Raw genomic sequence first — 16985 nt, forward strand, 5'->3', positions numbered from 1 at the left:
CACACACACAGACTGCATACACACATAGCACATACACACAGAGCACACACAGCACAGAGCACACACACACACAGAGCACAAACACACACACGGAGCACACACACACGGAGCACACACACATGGAGCACACACACACGGAGCACACGCACAGAATGCATACACACAACACACACACAGCACACACAGAGCATACACACAGAGTGTGTACACACACAGCACATACACACAGAGCACACACACAGAGCACACACACACACGGAGCACACACACAGAATGCATACACACCACACACACACACAGCACACACAGAGCATACACACAGAGTGTGTACACACACAGCACACACACACAGAGCACACACAGCACAGAGCACACACACACACGGAGCACACACACAGAATGCATACACACAACACACACACACAGCACACACACACAGCACACACACATAGAGCACAGACATACACACAGCACACACACAACACACACACACACACACAGAGCACACCGCAGCACACACACACACGAGCTCTTCCACATCCCCAGGCTCCACATCACTGTGAGGTCCAGCTTCAGATCGACCTCCTGGGTGGAGGAAGAGGCAGGAACTGGCTGGCCTGAGGATGCTCCACTGCCACCACTACCCCGTGCCCCGGCCACCCATTGACTTTCGGGACAGGCCTGGAGCAGAGAGATGGAGTGAAAATGAAGGAGGAACCAAAGGAGGAGCACAAACTGGTCAGATGAGGGTGGGGAGGAGGGCAGAGTCAGCCAGGTAGAGACCTACGCAGCCAAACCCCAGGACTATGAAAGGACTCGGAGCACAGAGGGACGGGGGGCAGGGACCACCATGGCGGGGACGCATGCCCAGATCAGGTGAGCACCAAGGGACGGAGAGGAGTAAGGACAAACTGAGAGCTATTTAGGAATCATTAAGACAGTGACTCACGGCATGTGAGCTGCCAGGAGGAAGAAGAGGTCAAGTGTGAAGACTAGATTTTCAGATTTGGGGCACTCAGTATATCCTCCAACCCCTGTGCCCACTCTCCTCCCAGCCCCTACCAGCCTCCCGCTGTTGTTCTCTGCACTCCTTGTCACTCCATCCTCACCTCTCCTTCATGCTTCACCCCTCATCTGACTTCATCCCTCCTCTTCACTGAGAGGCCTCTTGACCTTACTGACCTCATCACCCTTACTTGACCTTACTGGCCCTCATCACGGGGCCCCACCTGACCGAATGCAGGGGCTCACATCTGCCCTGCCCTGGCCCTTTGCTCCACTCATCTTAGACGATATCAACAGACTCAAAACTTTTCTTCCAAGGAGCAAGTAAAATTAAAAGACATTTGCTTCTTGGAAGAAAAGCTATGACAAACCTAGACAGCATATTAAAAAGCAGAGACATTACCAACAAAGGTCTGTATAGTCAAAGCTGTTTTTTCTAGTAGTCATACATGGATGTGAGAGACCATAAAGAAAGCTGAGTGCCAAAGAATTGATGCTTCTGAACTGTGGTGTTGGAGAAGACGCTTGCGAGTCCCTTGGACTGCAAGGAGATCCAACCAGTCCATCCTAAAAGAAATCAGTCCTGAATATTCATTGGAAGAACTGATGCTGAAGCTGAAGCTCCAATACTTTGGCCACCTGATGCGAAGAACTGACTCATTAGAAAAGACCCTGATGCTGGGAAAGACTGAAGGCAGGAGGAGAAGGGGACAACAAAGGATGAGATGGTTGGATGGCATCACCAGCTCAATGGGTATGAGTTTGAGCAAGCTCCGGGAGTTGGTGATGGACAGGGAAGCCTGGCATGCTGCAGTCCATGGGGTTGCAAAGAGTCAGATACGCCTCAATCAGTGAACTGAACTGAACTGAACCAGGCTCAAGGGCTTCCTGACAGAATTATACACACAGCTCCCAAGCCTGTCTCCTGTACAACCTGAGGGCTGCCTCTCACAGCCAGGTGCCTGCTGGATAGCCCCACCTTGAAAGGCCCAAACACCCAGCCTGTCTAAGACTCAACTGAGCATCTCCTACAAAACCTGATTTCCTGTCTCAGCCCCAGTTGGAATCCTGGAATCATTCTCATTTTATCACCTTCTTCGTGCTCCGTAGACATTTGGTCACCAAGTCCTGCTGTCTGACAGTCAAATAGTTGTGGAATCCATGCACGTCCACCTGGTCAAGGGCAGACCACTTTTCCCTAGGACTCTGGTTACAGCTTCCCCATTGGTCTTCTCACTCATCCCCACACACCTGTGACTGGGAGCTCTTCCAAAGACAGGTGTGACCGGGTCACACGGCCACCACTATCAGTGAGCACCAACCAGTGGCCCTGTAACCTCAGCTCCTTAACATGGTCCCTGAAGCCTTGTCCTTGCTTTACACTCCAGCACAAGGGGCATGGGCAAGGCCACAGGGTGAGAGGTCATCCAGGGAAAGGACACAACCTGAGAGGAGCAGGGAACTCCACGTGTTCCCGGTGGGCAGAGAAAGTGCATAGAGTGATAGAATCAGGACAGAGGGGCAAAGGCAGAGATAGGAGGCAGTATGTGGTGTGTCTGATGGCAGAGTGCAGACTTCCAGGAAAGGGACCTCACCTGGTTAACCAGGCTCTAAAGCAGGACTTTGGAGGGCTCCTCTGCCAGGTACAAGATAGCCTGTGCCTGTCCCACCCCCAGGGCTGTGGGAAGGATTAATGAGTTCATACATGGAAAGTTGTCGGAAGAAAGGCAGACTCACTCAGTGCCTGGTCACCATTGTTATTACCACTAATCTCATTATTTCACTTAGGTATCCCTGGGAATCATCCCCCTGAGACAGACCTAGGCAGAGAGATGAAATAAAGCCCAAGCAGGTGAAAAGGGCCAGTGGAGGGCCCCTGGGCAGTCACAGAGGAAGCCTGGCAGGCATTGGGCAGGGGTGGAGGTCTGGGGTGGGCCTCCTGAGCTCACAGTCACTCTGTTGGGGCCCACAGGTTGGGGTCATGTTTAGATCAGAAAGCGTCCAAAGTTGCCATGTGCAAAAAACCGTATCTCTTAGAATTCAGACCTGGCTACTTTAGAATGGTTAGATAGCATCACTGGCTCAATGGACATGAGTTTGAGCAAAACCCAGGAGACAGTGGAGGACAGAGGAGCTTGTCATGCTGCAGTCCATGGGGTCGCAAAGAGTCGGACGTGACTTAGCAACTGAACAACAACTTTAGAATTCACATGCAGTCACATTAACCCATAGTATCCTGCTTCCAGAATGACTGCATCTGGGAGCTAGAAGCATCACAGAAAGCTCTGAGGATGACAAACCAAGATGATAAGGATTCTGGGGGCCACATGAAGGGAGATGGGTCCCAGGCCTGTTACTGATGACTCTTGTCCGCCCATTACAGCAGGACTCCCCCTACACGTGGCTAGTCATGATAACATGTCCTTGAAAGAGACCTACCAGTACATCTTTGGCCGATGTGGCCCGTGCTGACCACAGAATGGCCGTGGAGTGTGGCTGTGTCTGGCCCATGCCCTGGAGCCCTGGCCAACAGATGTTCCTTAATGTGGAACATTAGGCCCTGGCACAGCCAGCTGCTTCTGCCAGCTGACATCCCCGAGTCCCAGAACTTGTTAGATGAGTGAGGGAACATAGTCACAAGGGCCGAGGGGCTCAGGTGTAGGTGGCACAATGGAGGAGGGTTCCCAGGTTGAAGGTCAGAGACACAGAGGCAGTAAGGGATCCATCCTCCCAACAACTGTTTACTGAGCAGCTAGCATGCGCCACGGCCCATCAGGCCCAGGGCTACAGTGGTGGAGAAAACAAGTTTGAGAAGTTCGCATTTGAGGGCAGCGGGAGGGAAAGGACAGGGTGCCCCTTCCACATTGGCAGGGCGTCAGTGACTCGAGTTTTGCCAAGGGCTCACAGCATGATTCTGGCAAGTCTCCACATCCTCCAGCCTGACTCAGTTTCTCATTGAGCACATCAAGGGTTGGGTGACTCTGAGTGGCCTCCCAGCTCCTTGAGTGATCAGAGCTCAGATCTGGAAGAGAGTCACTCAGGACCTGCTGGGATCTAGAAGGATGGCCAGTAGGCTTTCCCTGGCCCCACTGCCCGGACAGACATCCTCAACAGGGCATCTGCCAAGGTCCCCTCACCTGCCCCACGGCCCACCACACTCTACAAGCCCTCCTGGTTCCTGGCCTGCCTCCCCTCCATAGACTAAAGATCCTAGCACCAGAGCAGGTAGGAAGCCTAAAAGTAGAACCCAAACCTTAGGGCCCAAGTCTAGTGTCTGGGTTTAGGAGACTATGATATTGTGATAAAATAAATTTGATATCATGATATAATAAATCATAATGACTCTGATATTGTGAGACTATGATATTGTGGTATAATAAGAATTACACATTTGGTCTTCACCCCAGATTCCTGACTGTTTGGTGCTATTTAGTCACTAAGTTGTGTCCAACTCTTTGCAACACCATGGACTATAGCACACCAGACTCCTTTGTCCTTCACAGTCTCCCGGAGTTTGCTCAAACTCATGTCCATTGAATCAGTGCTACTATCTAACCATCTCATCCTTGGCTGGTCCTTTCTCTTTTCACCTTTAATCTTTCCCAGCATCAGGGTCTTTTCCAATGAGTCAGTTATTTGCATCAAGTGGCAAAGTATTGGAGTTTCAGCTTTAGCATTAGTCCTTCCAATGAATATTCAGGGTTGATTTCCTTTAGGATTGACTGGTTTGATCTCCTTGCCATCCAAAGGACTCTTAAGAACCTTCTCCAGAACCGCAGTTCGAAAGCGTCAATTCTCTGGCACTAGGGCATAGAGCTCCTGAAACCCTGGGAACAACCTGAGTGACGGTGTCAGAGGAGCAGCTTTCATTATTCATAAGCCCCTTTCAGCCATACCTGAGTGAATGTTCATGACATGGCTCTTGGAGGATAGGGACTGGTCCACAGGGCAACCAACTGTGGGATTAAGGAACTAGAACTTTCAGCCCCACCTCTCACCCTGGGGCCAGAAATCGAGTTAATCATCAAAGGCCAGTGATTTAACCTATCATGCCTACATAATGGAACATCCATAAACCCCTACACAATGCGATCTGGAGAGTTTCTGGGTTGGTGAACATATCCACATGCCAGAGAGTGGCACATTCCACAAAGACAGAAGCTCCCACACTTGGGATTCTATTGGACCTCATCCTATGGACCTCTTCATCTGGCTGTTCATTTATAAAATCCTTTATAGTAAACTGGTAAGTGTGTTCTGTAAGTCATTATAGCAAATTATTGAGTGTGAGAAGGAGGCCATGGAAACCCCTGATCGGTAGCCAAGTCAGACTGAAGTGTGGGTTACCTGAGGACCCACGATGTGCAACTGGCATCTGAAATGGGGGAGCAGTCTCCTGAAACTGACCCTTCACCTGTAGGGTCTGTGCTAACTCTAGGTCGTTAGGGTCAGATTTGAATTAAATTATAAGGACATCCAGTGGGTATCCATAGAAAACTGGAGACTTGCTTGGTATGGAAAATGCACACATTTGGTGTTGGAAATGTTGTGAATAGATAAACAGTTTTGCTTTATGGGACAATGTCCTTGATCCCATAGGGAGCTCTCAGCCCTCCACCCACCCCTCTGGCTGGCATCACCGGGGTCAAAGGAGACGCAAGTCTTCTCAGGGCTTCCCAGGATGCCTCGTGCACATTTTTCCTACAGTTATCACCTTTCAGCTGGACCTGGATGAGAAGGGAGGTGGCGTCTGTCTTCTCTCCCATTCTCGATGGGTTGGTTCTGGCCTCAGGAGCCTCAGAGCTGAGTGCTCCCAAGAACACTTTCCAGGAAAATGAGAACTGGGTCTGGGCTCCTGAGAGCACCTTGGGCTGTTTCTTTTTGTTTTTTTAACTAAGGACGACGACTCATCTTCCTTCCACACCCACGCAATACGTCCAGCTTCTCTCTCCCCATCTGTTCCAGACTCCAGCCCCAACAAAGCTTAGTGCTGTTGGGGCTGGAAGATTTCAAGATGCCTTTTCTCTTCCTCCGTCTCCTCCTTTTGCCTTTTTTTCATCTTCTCATTTTCTCCTTCCCTCCCTCTTCTTCACTCACATATTCAAGAAATATTAAGTGTCTGTTAAGAGTCAGATACTGAAGAGCAAAAGTGGGATGAATAAGCACCTCTGGTCTTGGCTCACCCAGGGCTTACAGTCTGTGATCACGGGAATAAATTTGGATTTAATGCCAAATGCTGAAGAAGACCTTGGATGGTATATTACTTTCCCATTGCTGCTGTAACACAGAAAACTAAGTGGCTTACAATGACCTGATTTCTTATCTCACGGTTCTGGAGCTCAGAAGTCAGAAAGGGGCCAAAGTCAAGGTGTGAACATTTCTTCTGGAGGCTCTAGTGAGGAATCTGTTTTCTTATCTTTTCCAGATTCAGGCGCCCACCCACATCCCTTGCCCTGTGGCCCCTTCCTCCATCTTCCAAGCCAGTAGCATAGCATCTCCAAATCTCTCTCCTTGGAACCTCCTGCTTCCTCCTGTCACTTATAAAGATGCTTGTGAATATGCTGAATAATCCAGGCTACTCACCCATCTTAACATAACTATACCTGCCAAGTCCCTCTGTCTTTTAAGGCAACACAGTCCACTGGCTTTGGGGGATGAGGATGTAGGCATCCTTGGTGGGGACATTACTGTGCCTCCCCTGGAGGGGTTTTAAGACAAGGAGGCACACGGCCTGATTCGGCTGTGTGGGAAGGTATACATTTCAAGAGCAGGAAAGCAAACACGAAGACACACCTGTCAGGATGTGGCAGCAGTTGGGAGGAGGGTGGTGGGGCTCGATGAAGAGCCATGGCAGCCGAGATAGAATGGAGTGCTGTGTAGGAGGGTCTGCAGGCAGGACTTGGTGGCAGACTGGCTGGACACAACCGGCGAGCGTGCCAGGGACCATTCATGCTCATCCATCCCACGTGACTAAGTGCTCACTCATGGTGAGCGGGCGGGGCATGACAAATGGGTCTCAAACACCCCTTGCAGACCCTGCAGCCTTTCTGTCTCTCCCCTCTCTGCAGCATCCCTGGAGGCCACATATCCAGGGTGGCAGTGTTCCGAGATGGATCTCTGAAGGACTAAGTGGAGTCAAGCTCACCTCCCCCCTCTTCCCACCACACTGGCCTGTGACGTGCAAGCAATAAACGTTACAGTACTAAGTCTCTGAGACGTTAAGGCTCATTTGCTACTGCACCATGGTCTAGGCTACCCTGACTTATGCAGCGAAGGGGAGAGAGGCACCGAGGTTGGCACCTGGGTTTGAGTGTCTGGATGGCTAGATGTCTGAGCCACCGGCCACAGTGGGGAGGGCTGGATGAGAAGCAGGTGGTGGAGGGAATCAGCAAGCTGGAACTCAGGAGTGTCAGCTGGGGTGTGTTTAGCTTGAGGTGATGCAAAGAGCCAAGCAGAACTAGATTTCAAATAGGCAGTTAGATAAAATTCTAGTGTTCAGAAGGGAGGTTGCCACTGGAGGAAGAGAATAAGAAGTGGTCAGCACAAGGAAGTTATGTAGGGCCATGGGCCCAGATAATATGTCCAGTGAGAGGGTGTAGATTTGAGAGGAAAAAAAAAAAAAGAGAGAAGAGACTAGGGCCTGGCCCCAACAAAAGGAAGGTCACCACTCAGAAGAGAAGTTGGCAAAGAAGACTTGGAGGGCTGGCCAGAAACACAAGGACAACCGGAAGATACTGATGACACGGCTGCAGCGAACTCTGTCTGCTTCAAGGAGGAGCTGGCAAAGTGCATCAGACGTGGTTTCAGGGTCAAGAGCATTCCCGTCCTCTTTCCCCGTGCAGAGGAAGTCAGAACAGTGTTCTTCCCTGGGAGAACTCTCCACTCTGACACCCCAAGCCTCCCAATTCTCCATGAAGCCTGCCTACGCCTTCCTGGCTCAGTCTATCCCACTACAAGCCTCGATGGGGACTCGGTGAGAGGAATTCAGGCCCAGGGGGATTTCTGCTGGGGTGGGAGGTGATGGTGGGCACACTCTCTGGGGCTGCTCCCCCGCTGAGACGCTGATACGCACAGCAGCCAAGGAGACGCAGTGCCTTGTGACAGCAGGAGGGGAAAGACCACTTGGGCAGGTTGAATGGAGAGAGAATGCAAGAGCCATTAGCCCCGACTGGAACAAAATAAGGAGCTAATCTCAGGTTGTCATGGCGATGATTCCGTCCAGTTCCACACAGCGTTCAACACTCATGAAACCAGGGGGACTCACACAAAGGCACCATCCCCTCTTTTGAGAAGCTGCCCGAGGCTGCCTGGGTATTGTTAGAACAAGTCCCTCATCTCGGCACACGATTCAAGGGTAAAAAATGATTCAACATACTGAAATTTACTTTACAGCCAATGTTGCTGATCCATAAAATGCGGACCAGCTGTGAATTCGGTGCTAGGGGAGTGGAGAGAGGACTAAAGACACAGCCCTTCTCTGTGGGAGTCAGTGGTCCTCAAAGTGTGGACCCCCAAGCAGGAGTGCCACTGGGAGCTTGCCAGAGGTACAGACTCTCAGGCCCCATCAGATCCACTGGGTCAGAAACTGGGGCTGGGCCCAGCAATCTGGGTTTTAACAAGCCTTCCAGCAAGTTCTGATGCAGGCTTACATCTGAGAACTACGGGACCAAAGGAAAACAGGTTTGGACAGAAACTGAACCCTTTGTCAGATCTGGGAAGTGAGTTCCTCAGAGGGAGGGTCCCTGCAGACCCCCATGCTGGGGGTCTGTTCATTCTCAGAGCTGCTGGGAGGCACAGACAGGAAGCTGATCTTGCTCCAAGGATGGCGAGCCTGGGCCCAGCCTTGCAGAGGTTCCCTCCCCCTTCAGGCCGCTCTCCTGGTGAGAGGGGAGGTGGGGGCTGGGATATGCACTCTGCACCCTGGACAGGCCTCAGCGGCTGGGTCGGAATAGCAATGAGCAGGCTGTTTATGTCTCCTCCAAGCCGCTTTCCTCGTGCCAAAGCCACTGCTGGCTTCCCTCTTCCATCTCCTCCAAAGTGTGGGGCGGGGGACCCCCAAGGAGGACCACACCTGACCAGCCCACTTAAATCCAGGGAAGGCCTCCAGACTGATGCAAGCCTGCAACCCCACAAAGAAGAGGTGCTGGCAGGACTCATCGGGGCTGGCAGAGCTGCCTGGGCTGAACCGAGAGAACAAAGCGGCCAGCCCAGCGGGCGGTGCCTGTGCCCTGCGTGGGCCTGGGGACGCTTCAGAGAGGCGACTCCGGTTCCCACGCACAGGAGTCCTTTCTCCTTGTCTCTCGTCTCCTTGCTTCCTAGCGCTCCCCAGCTGGGACGGCAGACCTGGGGCCTGTCCCAGAACTGGCTCCAGCCCTCAGTGTGACTTGGCCAGTGTCGGCCACCTCTGGCCTTGGCCTCTCCGTGCGTCACAACGACGAAGCCGGTCTTGGTGTTGTCTCAAGATCTAGTTCGCATGCAGGGCTTTGGAATGAGGGACAAAACCACTAAATATATTGGTCCCAATAAACATCCTTAAAACCTGCCAAGGATGGTGCGGACGAAACCACCCAGTCAGAAACTTGCTTTCACTCTCCTTGGTCTTCCCTGCATTTTCTACTTGCTTAAGCCCCCTGCCGAGCTCCAGTGCCCCTCCCCAGCCTATCACTGTCCCTCAGCTTCTGAAGGCCACTATATACATTACCATCCCATATTCTCTTTGGGGGTGGGGGGTGGGTATCCCAGGATCAGTGAGGAGTAAGGACTTAAGCGGACGCAGGTGCCCTCCTGGGAGGCCCCCACCTACAGCTACACAGCTACAACATGCCACAGACGCATTTCGTCTCTAATAGACCAGCGTCCTCATTCCAATGCACTCAATTTACTGGATATAAAAGACCACGGGGACATACAAGTAATATGCTGTGCTGTGCTTAGTCGCTCAGTCGTGTCCAACTCGTTGAGACCCCATGGACTGCAGCCCGCCAGGCTCCTTTGCCCATGGGGATTCTCCAGGCAAGAATGCTGGAGTGGGTTGCCTTGCCCTCCTCCAGGGGATCTTCCCAACCTGCAGGCAGATTCTGTACCGTCTGAGCCACCACGGAAGCCCAAGAATGCTGAAGAGGTATCCAATCCCTTCTCCAGGGGATCTTTCTGAACCAGGAATTGAACCAGGGTCTCCTGCATCGCAGGTGCATTCTTTACCAGCTGAGCTACCTAGGAAGCCCACAAGTAGTAAATATATAAATTATTAGTACATGCTCCTGCTCAATTGCTTAGTTGTGTCCAACTTTGTGACCCTTTGGACTGTAGCCCACCAGGCTGCTCTGTCCATGGGATTCTCCAGGCAAGAATACTGGAGTGGGTTGCCATTTCCTCCTTCAGGGGATCTTTCTGATCCAGGATTGAACCCACGTCTCCTGCATTGCAGGCAGATTCTTTACTGCTGAGCCATCAGCATAAAAATATATATAAAAGTGTTGCCGTGAATTCACACTCACAGTCACTGTCACAGGCTGACAGATTTCCTTGTTCAGGTGTGTTTCAGTGACACTGGCTGACCCTCGACCAACGTTCCATGCATAGCATGTGCGCTTGGGACAGAAGGGGCAGGGGAGGTGCCGAGAAGGGCTATAGCGGGAGAGCTGGTCTCTCTCCATTCACCCCAGGCACAGATATCAATACCAGAATGCACAACTGCTGACTCTTGCGTACTGTCAGATTGGACTCTTGGCTCCCAGACGGGTTTGCCTGGACCCTGAGCACTGCTCTCTGGCCTGAGTTGACATGAGCACCCTGGAAGATGGTCTTCTCTGACCAAGCCAGTGGTTCTAAAACTTGGATACACTCTAGAATCATTGAGAGGCTTTTAACACACTCTCTCAACAAGCCACCATGCCCAAATGCTCCCCTCATTGCTTTGGGGAGGGCCTGACCATCAGCATCTTTAAATGCTCCCAGAAGCTCTACAAGGCACGATGGGATGAATGGCTATCCATGGTTCATAAGCGTGTTAAACCTGAAGCCAAGGATGCCCCGAGGACCCAGCCTGAGTCCTGAGTCAAGCCCAAGTCCAGGCAGCTGACAGGATGGAAGATATCTCCCAGGACATCTGGGGAGTGCCCAGAGGCCCCCTGCTCTGAAGGACCCTCAAGGTGGGGCTCCTCCAACCTCAGCCAGCAGGAAGGACCCCTGAAGTGAGCTGAGCTGGACACTCACACCTCCCCTCTACCTGCCCCTCTCTTTCCACAAGGCTGAAGCTGGGGCCTGGGAGACCTAGCCAAGCAGGTCACTAGAGGCTGAGGCCTCCAGCCAGCCCAACCCTTGTAAACACAAACACCCTCTGGCCTTTAGTAGCCAAGAAAATTGCAGGCCTTCGGGTTGGGGTGAGGGGGATGCAGGGGTGGGGCTGTCTCTTCCCTCCTTTCTGAACCGAAATGCAGTCTAGTGATCAGAGAGCACGAACTCTGGAAGGATCAAAACCATGTCCTGGCTCCAAGCTTCCAGGCTGTGTAACTTACTAGGTAACAGGTAGTGACCTACCCTCTTGTGAGTCTGTACAGCCTCGTCCAGAAAATGGGAGGAAAATGCTACCCGGCTCATAGGTTGGTGAGGTTTAAATGAGCTATGCTATGCAATTGTGAATGTGTGATAACTTAGAACCTGGCCCCTGGTATCTGAGTGCCAGCTGTCATAATTCCCTCTGACCATACTCACTGCCCCCTTCCTACTTTTACTGGAGTCAGTCCCCACCTGGAACTTCCCTGGCTTCCCCATCTGCCCTCCAAAGCCCAAATCTGGTCCCTAAGCCCTCTCTGCTCTTCCAGAAAGCCTTCCCAGATGGTCTGAACTTCACTGACCTATTCCCTAGAGATGTCTCCACACTCCCCAGGAGAACTCTACAGGTAGGGCTATCAGTGTGTGAACCTCTCTCTCGGCAGGCCCCCATCCTTCCCCAAACTTGCCTGCACTCCACCAGGCAGGACCCAAGATGCCAGCTTGTCATGGGAGTTGAATGAGAGAGAGGGCAAGGGGATGAGTGAGTGAGTGAATGAATGAGCCGGTGGGTGGGTCAGTGGAATTCTTCCGTCGGCTTGAGATCCCTTGCTCAAGTTCAGGTTTGAGGGTGACCTGACTCACAGGGTCCCCGAGGCAGGGTTAGAGGAGGGAGGTCCAGGTGGTATCCTGGGAAAAGCTGGAGAGATAGTAGCTTGGGGGAAGAAGCCCCCAGTGCCATCCCCTCCTACCTCCAGCCCCAGTGGTAGAGGACACACAACACACAGATACCTGCTCCCTGGCCCTCAGCCATACCTCCCTCTAGCTCACCCCCACCGACTTCAATTCAGTCTTCCAGATATAGGGACCTACTCATTCCCCTTCCCCATCCGCTTCTTGGGGCTGTCGTTCCCTCAGCCTAGAACGTTCTCTCCAATCATCCATCCCTCAGCTCTCACCTACCATCAAGAGCTACTAACTCAAGGATTCTCAGCCTAGCTTCTCAGCAGAATTGGCTGGGGAGCCTTTAAAAATCATGGCGACTACGACAGACTGAGGTTCTGGTTGAATTGGTTTGGATTGGGTCTTGGCTACATTTTCCTAAAAGCTGCCATGTCTGAGGCACACAGAGCCAGGTGTGAGGACCAAGGATCTGGTTTAAATGCCACCTTCTCCATGAATCCTTCCCCATAGAGAATTCCTTTCATCCATCCTCTCCTGAGAACACCTGGAGGGGAGAGCCCCTCCCAGCAGTTCTGGCCTGCCCCTCTTGGGTGGTACCATCGTTACACCTGCCTTGCCCACATTCACACTTCTGCCAGGACACCCTTGCAGGCGGAGCCTCTTGTCCTCCTGCCCAGGGCTCCATGGGTGCGATTCGCTTGCACACCTGTGGGCCCAGTCCCCATCCCACCTCCCATCTCTACCTGTCCCTACCTGATGTTTCCTACCGCTCAGTCCCAAGTATATCTGAGACCTGTGATTCAGGAACAATGGCCTCGTGCTGGGAGGCAGGGTGTTTGGGTTCCAGGCCCACCTGAGTCTGACACTCCCTCTTCTCATGGTTCCAAAGAATCACTGCCCTCTGCACTCCACGTTCCTATCCTCTAGACAAGAGGCCTGGATCGGCTATTCATTGAGTCTCTTGCAACCGTGTGCCCATCTGGGCCCCCGCCTTGGTTTCCCTGGCTGGTGGGGCCTCAGATCCACTTCGGGCCTCAGGTAGGAGCCTGGTAGGCTGCAGTCCATGGGGTTGCGAAGAGTCGGACACGACTGAGTGACTTAACTTTTACTGTTCACGTTCATGCACTGGAGAAGGAAATGGCAACCCACTCCAGTGTTCTTGCCTGGAGAATCCCAGGGGTTGGGGGAGCCTGGCGGGCTGCCGTCTATGGGGTCGCACAGAGTCGGACACGACTGAAGTGACTTAGCAGCAGCAGCAGCAGGGCTGAACAAGAGCATGGCTGGAGGGAAAGGCCAGCATGGCTGGGAGGGACTCCATTACTAGTTAATGTTCACTGAGCTGACTGGCTAGGGAGTTCAGCCCAGAGGGATCATTACAATTAACTGATCTGCAGGCTAACCAAGTATTTAAATAAATGGTACTCACAAGAGCTCCCTGAGAATGGGGAGGACCAAAGAGAAAAGGCGATCCCTCTGGAGGGGGCAGAGAGTCCCACCTTCCAGTGACTGAGGTATGGGAAAGTCTAAGGAGTTCTCCAGTGATGCCCCCTACCCTCAAGTCCCCAGCTTCCCATGCAGACCCTCCTCCTGGCTCTGCTGGGGTCAGGGTGCCTTTGCTCTATGGGCCTCAGTATCCCATAGGAGGAAAGGGTACACAGGACCACTGGTTGGCAGCCAGGGGCCAGGCCACTCCCTTGGGACATCTGGTAATATGAGGTTTTGGGGGCTGTCACTGAGATTAGGGGGTGGCACAGGCATCTAGTGGGAGAGCTAGGGCCACTAAATGTCCTGCAATGTGTGGCACCATCCAGCCTAAGGGAGCAGCCTCCTGGCCCCCATGCTCATAGCAGCCCAGGAGAAGAGCAGCACAGACACACACAGGGCTGGGTTCCCCACTGCCACCCTGTTCTCTGCCCTCTGATGGGGTGAGCAGAGGAGGCGGGCACGATCTCACACCTCATGCTCTGAGCTGACCAGGTGCTCTCTAGCTTGGCCACCAGCAACAGCTGTGTCCCTTCTGCCATGAGACCCAGGCTGCCTGCTAATGAGCTCTCTGACAGCCGCTGGCTGCCCAAGCCAGATACCAGCTCGTTCTCGGCCCCCATGGGAGTGAAGGAGGCCATGTGCCACCTGGAATAGCCCCTTTCAGAGCGAGGCATCTAGGCAGGCCATCCCCAAGGAGGGCAACCCCAGCATCACTGCCCAGAGCAGATCCAGGGCTCCATCACCCCAAAGGGCTTTCTGAAGGACCCAGGGACCTGTACCCCCACTTTCTGTAGGTGGCCAGAGGTGGGCACATCAGTTCTCAGGCTGACCTGAGATGTGCCGGAGGTGGTGGCCCTCCCCACCACCATCCTCACCTGGGGAGGAGTCATTCAAGCCCATCAGGTCATTCACCCTCTGGATCTTCTCCAGGCACAGGGCTTGCTCCTTCTTGAAGATGCAGTCGGAGTGCATGGCGGCGGCCTGCAGGGGACACAGGGCATAAATGGTAAGCAGGAGCAGGGAGGTTCACTGACAAGCCCGGCTACTTAAGCCTCAGGGGCAGTGGGAGTGGGGAGCAAAAGAAGCAGCAAGAGGACAGTGACCAAGAGATTTCAGAAGCAGCGGTGCCTCCGCTTTGTCACAAATGCCATGAGGACTCTTCCACTTTACCAGCTCAATGTGGGACCCGGGCAGATCCCACTCCCCTCCCTGGCTCTCAGTTTCCACGTTTTATCATAACATTAGCAAATACATAGATAGCACCATACTAAAGTGCGTGCATTCCTCTGTCCTATCCATGCATACATATATATCAAGAGTACCACAAACTAGGCACTATTTTTGCCATTTCCCACTCAACAGATGTGAGACCTCAGCACAGAGATGTTAAGAAACTTGCTCAGTCACACAGCTTAGTAGACTGAACAGCCAGAATTCAAATTCATGCAGTCCAGCTCCAGAGACCCCGAGGCTATGACTGCATTTTAGGGGAGCGAGCAGCAGGTGAGAGAGAGAGGAGAGCTGGTTGAGAGGGCTCATCCTTTCTCTCCTCTGGGGGCCCAGGAGCTACAGGCAAAGGACAGTGACAGCACTGCATGGCGCTTACGAACCACACTCATTTACCCCTGCCCCATTTTACAAAGGAGGAAAACTGAGGCTCAAAAAAGTTAAAAACAACTCCTGCTCAAGATCATACTGCCTGCTGGTTAGTGGCAGATACTGGATTTAAGGGCAGGATCAAATGACTTCAAAGCCCATGAATGCTGTCATGACAGCTGCATACTTAGGCTGTTACTTCTGCTTAAAGCTCCAGGGCAGGGCTGGTTTCACAAGGGGATGTTGGTAAGTGTGGAGGCAGGTGCCAGGCATCGCAGGCTGCCAAGAGCAGGGCTCAGGGATCCAGTCTAGCGCTGACTGTTCATAGTCGTGGAGGGAAAGAGCGGAGCGTGTCTGTAGTCACACAGAAAGGCAAGCCAGAGGCAGGACTGGCATCCAGGGCTCTGAAGAGAGCTGCATCTATGCTGGTCAGAATTCCCAGACAGAGGAGCAGGGGGCAATGCCTGGGAACCACCCACCCTATCCCTCTCGGTCAGGGAGAGGCTTCTGTGCTCTAGCCTGCCAGAGACTAGTAGGCTGGGAACCAGGATCAAAATTGCTTTATGCAGCCCTAATGAGGGCCCCTGAATACAGCTGAGCAGGTTGTACACTGCACAACTCTAAAGGCTGCCACATATGTGTATGTGTTAGTCACTCAGTCATGTCTGACTCTTTGTGACCCCATGGATTATTAGCCTGCTAGGCTCCTCTGTCCATGGAATTCTCCAGGCAAGAATACTGGAGTGGGTAGCCATTCTCTTCTCCAGAGAATCTTCCTGAACCTGGGTCTTCTGCATTGCAGGCAGATTCTTTACCGTCTGAGTCACCAGGGAAGCCCACATATATTACTATCACAATCAATTTGTAAATTATGTAACAATTTCTTGCCAAACCGGTACAAGGTCTTCAGGAAGAAGCACCCTTTTCACTGCGCACAATGGTACAGGATGGTCCAGTGGGGGTACAGGCAGAGATACCAGCCATGTGAACTGAGCTTGGCTGAGAGCACACAAAAGACACAGGTTATCTGGGGTGGGAGCTCGAGTGAGCCTGGGGCTCTGGCTGGTCGGCGGTGGGGGGAGGGGGGCCGGGCACGGGGGTGGCGTGGGTCCTGGGTCCTTACCATAGGCAGCAGGAGGAGAGCAGCCAGGCAGGCCTGCGCGATGCTGGCCATGACGCTTCTCAGCCTGGCAGGCGGCTCAGGCCAGTGCCGCCCAGCTCTCATTCACAGCCGCCACTGCTCAACCCCAGGTGTCTACAGGCTAGAAAGAAAGAAAAAGCATGAGTCCGGCAGGTTCAGTGGCACAGGAGGGGCAGGGAGAGTCCCTCTTCCCTACGCACAGCAAAGCCTTCAAGGGTACCCCCGTCCATGCCTTTGTATGTGCAGTTCTTTATTCTTCCAACACACAAGCATCTGCCGAGCACCTGCTCAGTACCAGGCGCTGAGGCACAGCAGGGAACCCGCTGGCCCTGGTGCCCATCAGACTACGAGAATGGTCTGGGTGGCTTTCTCCTCTGCAGCAGATGACTGTGTCTCCGGATCTCTCTCCACAGCAGCAAAGTCTTAGCTGGCACATACATGCCCACCCGGAGATGACATTTCCGGGTCCCTCCTGCTCTTGGGTGCAGGCATGTTATGAACTTCCCACCTATGGAATGTGGGTGACATGACACGTGCCACCCCAATACTACCTATCCCTAAGGCAGCTCGTGCTTGCCCCTGC

At 52.9% G+C, this 16985-nt stretch overlaps 1 protein-coding gene across 1 annotated transcript in view; it reads right to left on the bottom strand.

The window, feature by feature from the left end:
- Nucleotides 1-16486, bottom strand: part of ADCYAP1R1 (ADCYAP receptor type I) — a 46048-nt gene extending 29562 nt beyond the window's left edge. Inside the window, exons 1-2 of the mRNA XM_052638838.1 lie at nucleotides 16385-16486; nucleotides 14541-14646 (exon numbers count right to left, since the gene is read on the bottom strand). Coding sequence (XP_052494798.1) covers nucleotides 14541-14646; nucleotides 16385-16486 — 208 coding nt within the window. The remainder of the gene's footprint in view (nucleotides 1-14540; nucleotides 14647-16384) is intronic.
- Between the last annotated feature and the right edge of the window lie 499 nt (nucleotides 16487-16985).

The sequence above is a fragment of the Budorcas taxicolor genome, chromosome 4 (assembly GCF_023091745.1).
Source record: "Budorcas taxicolor isolate Tak-1 chromosome 4, Takin1.1, whole genome shotgun sequence".
In the NCBI taxonomy this organism is placed as follows: Eukaryota; Metazoa; Chordata; class Mammalia; order Artiodactyla; family Bovidae; genus Budorcas; species Budorcas taxicolor.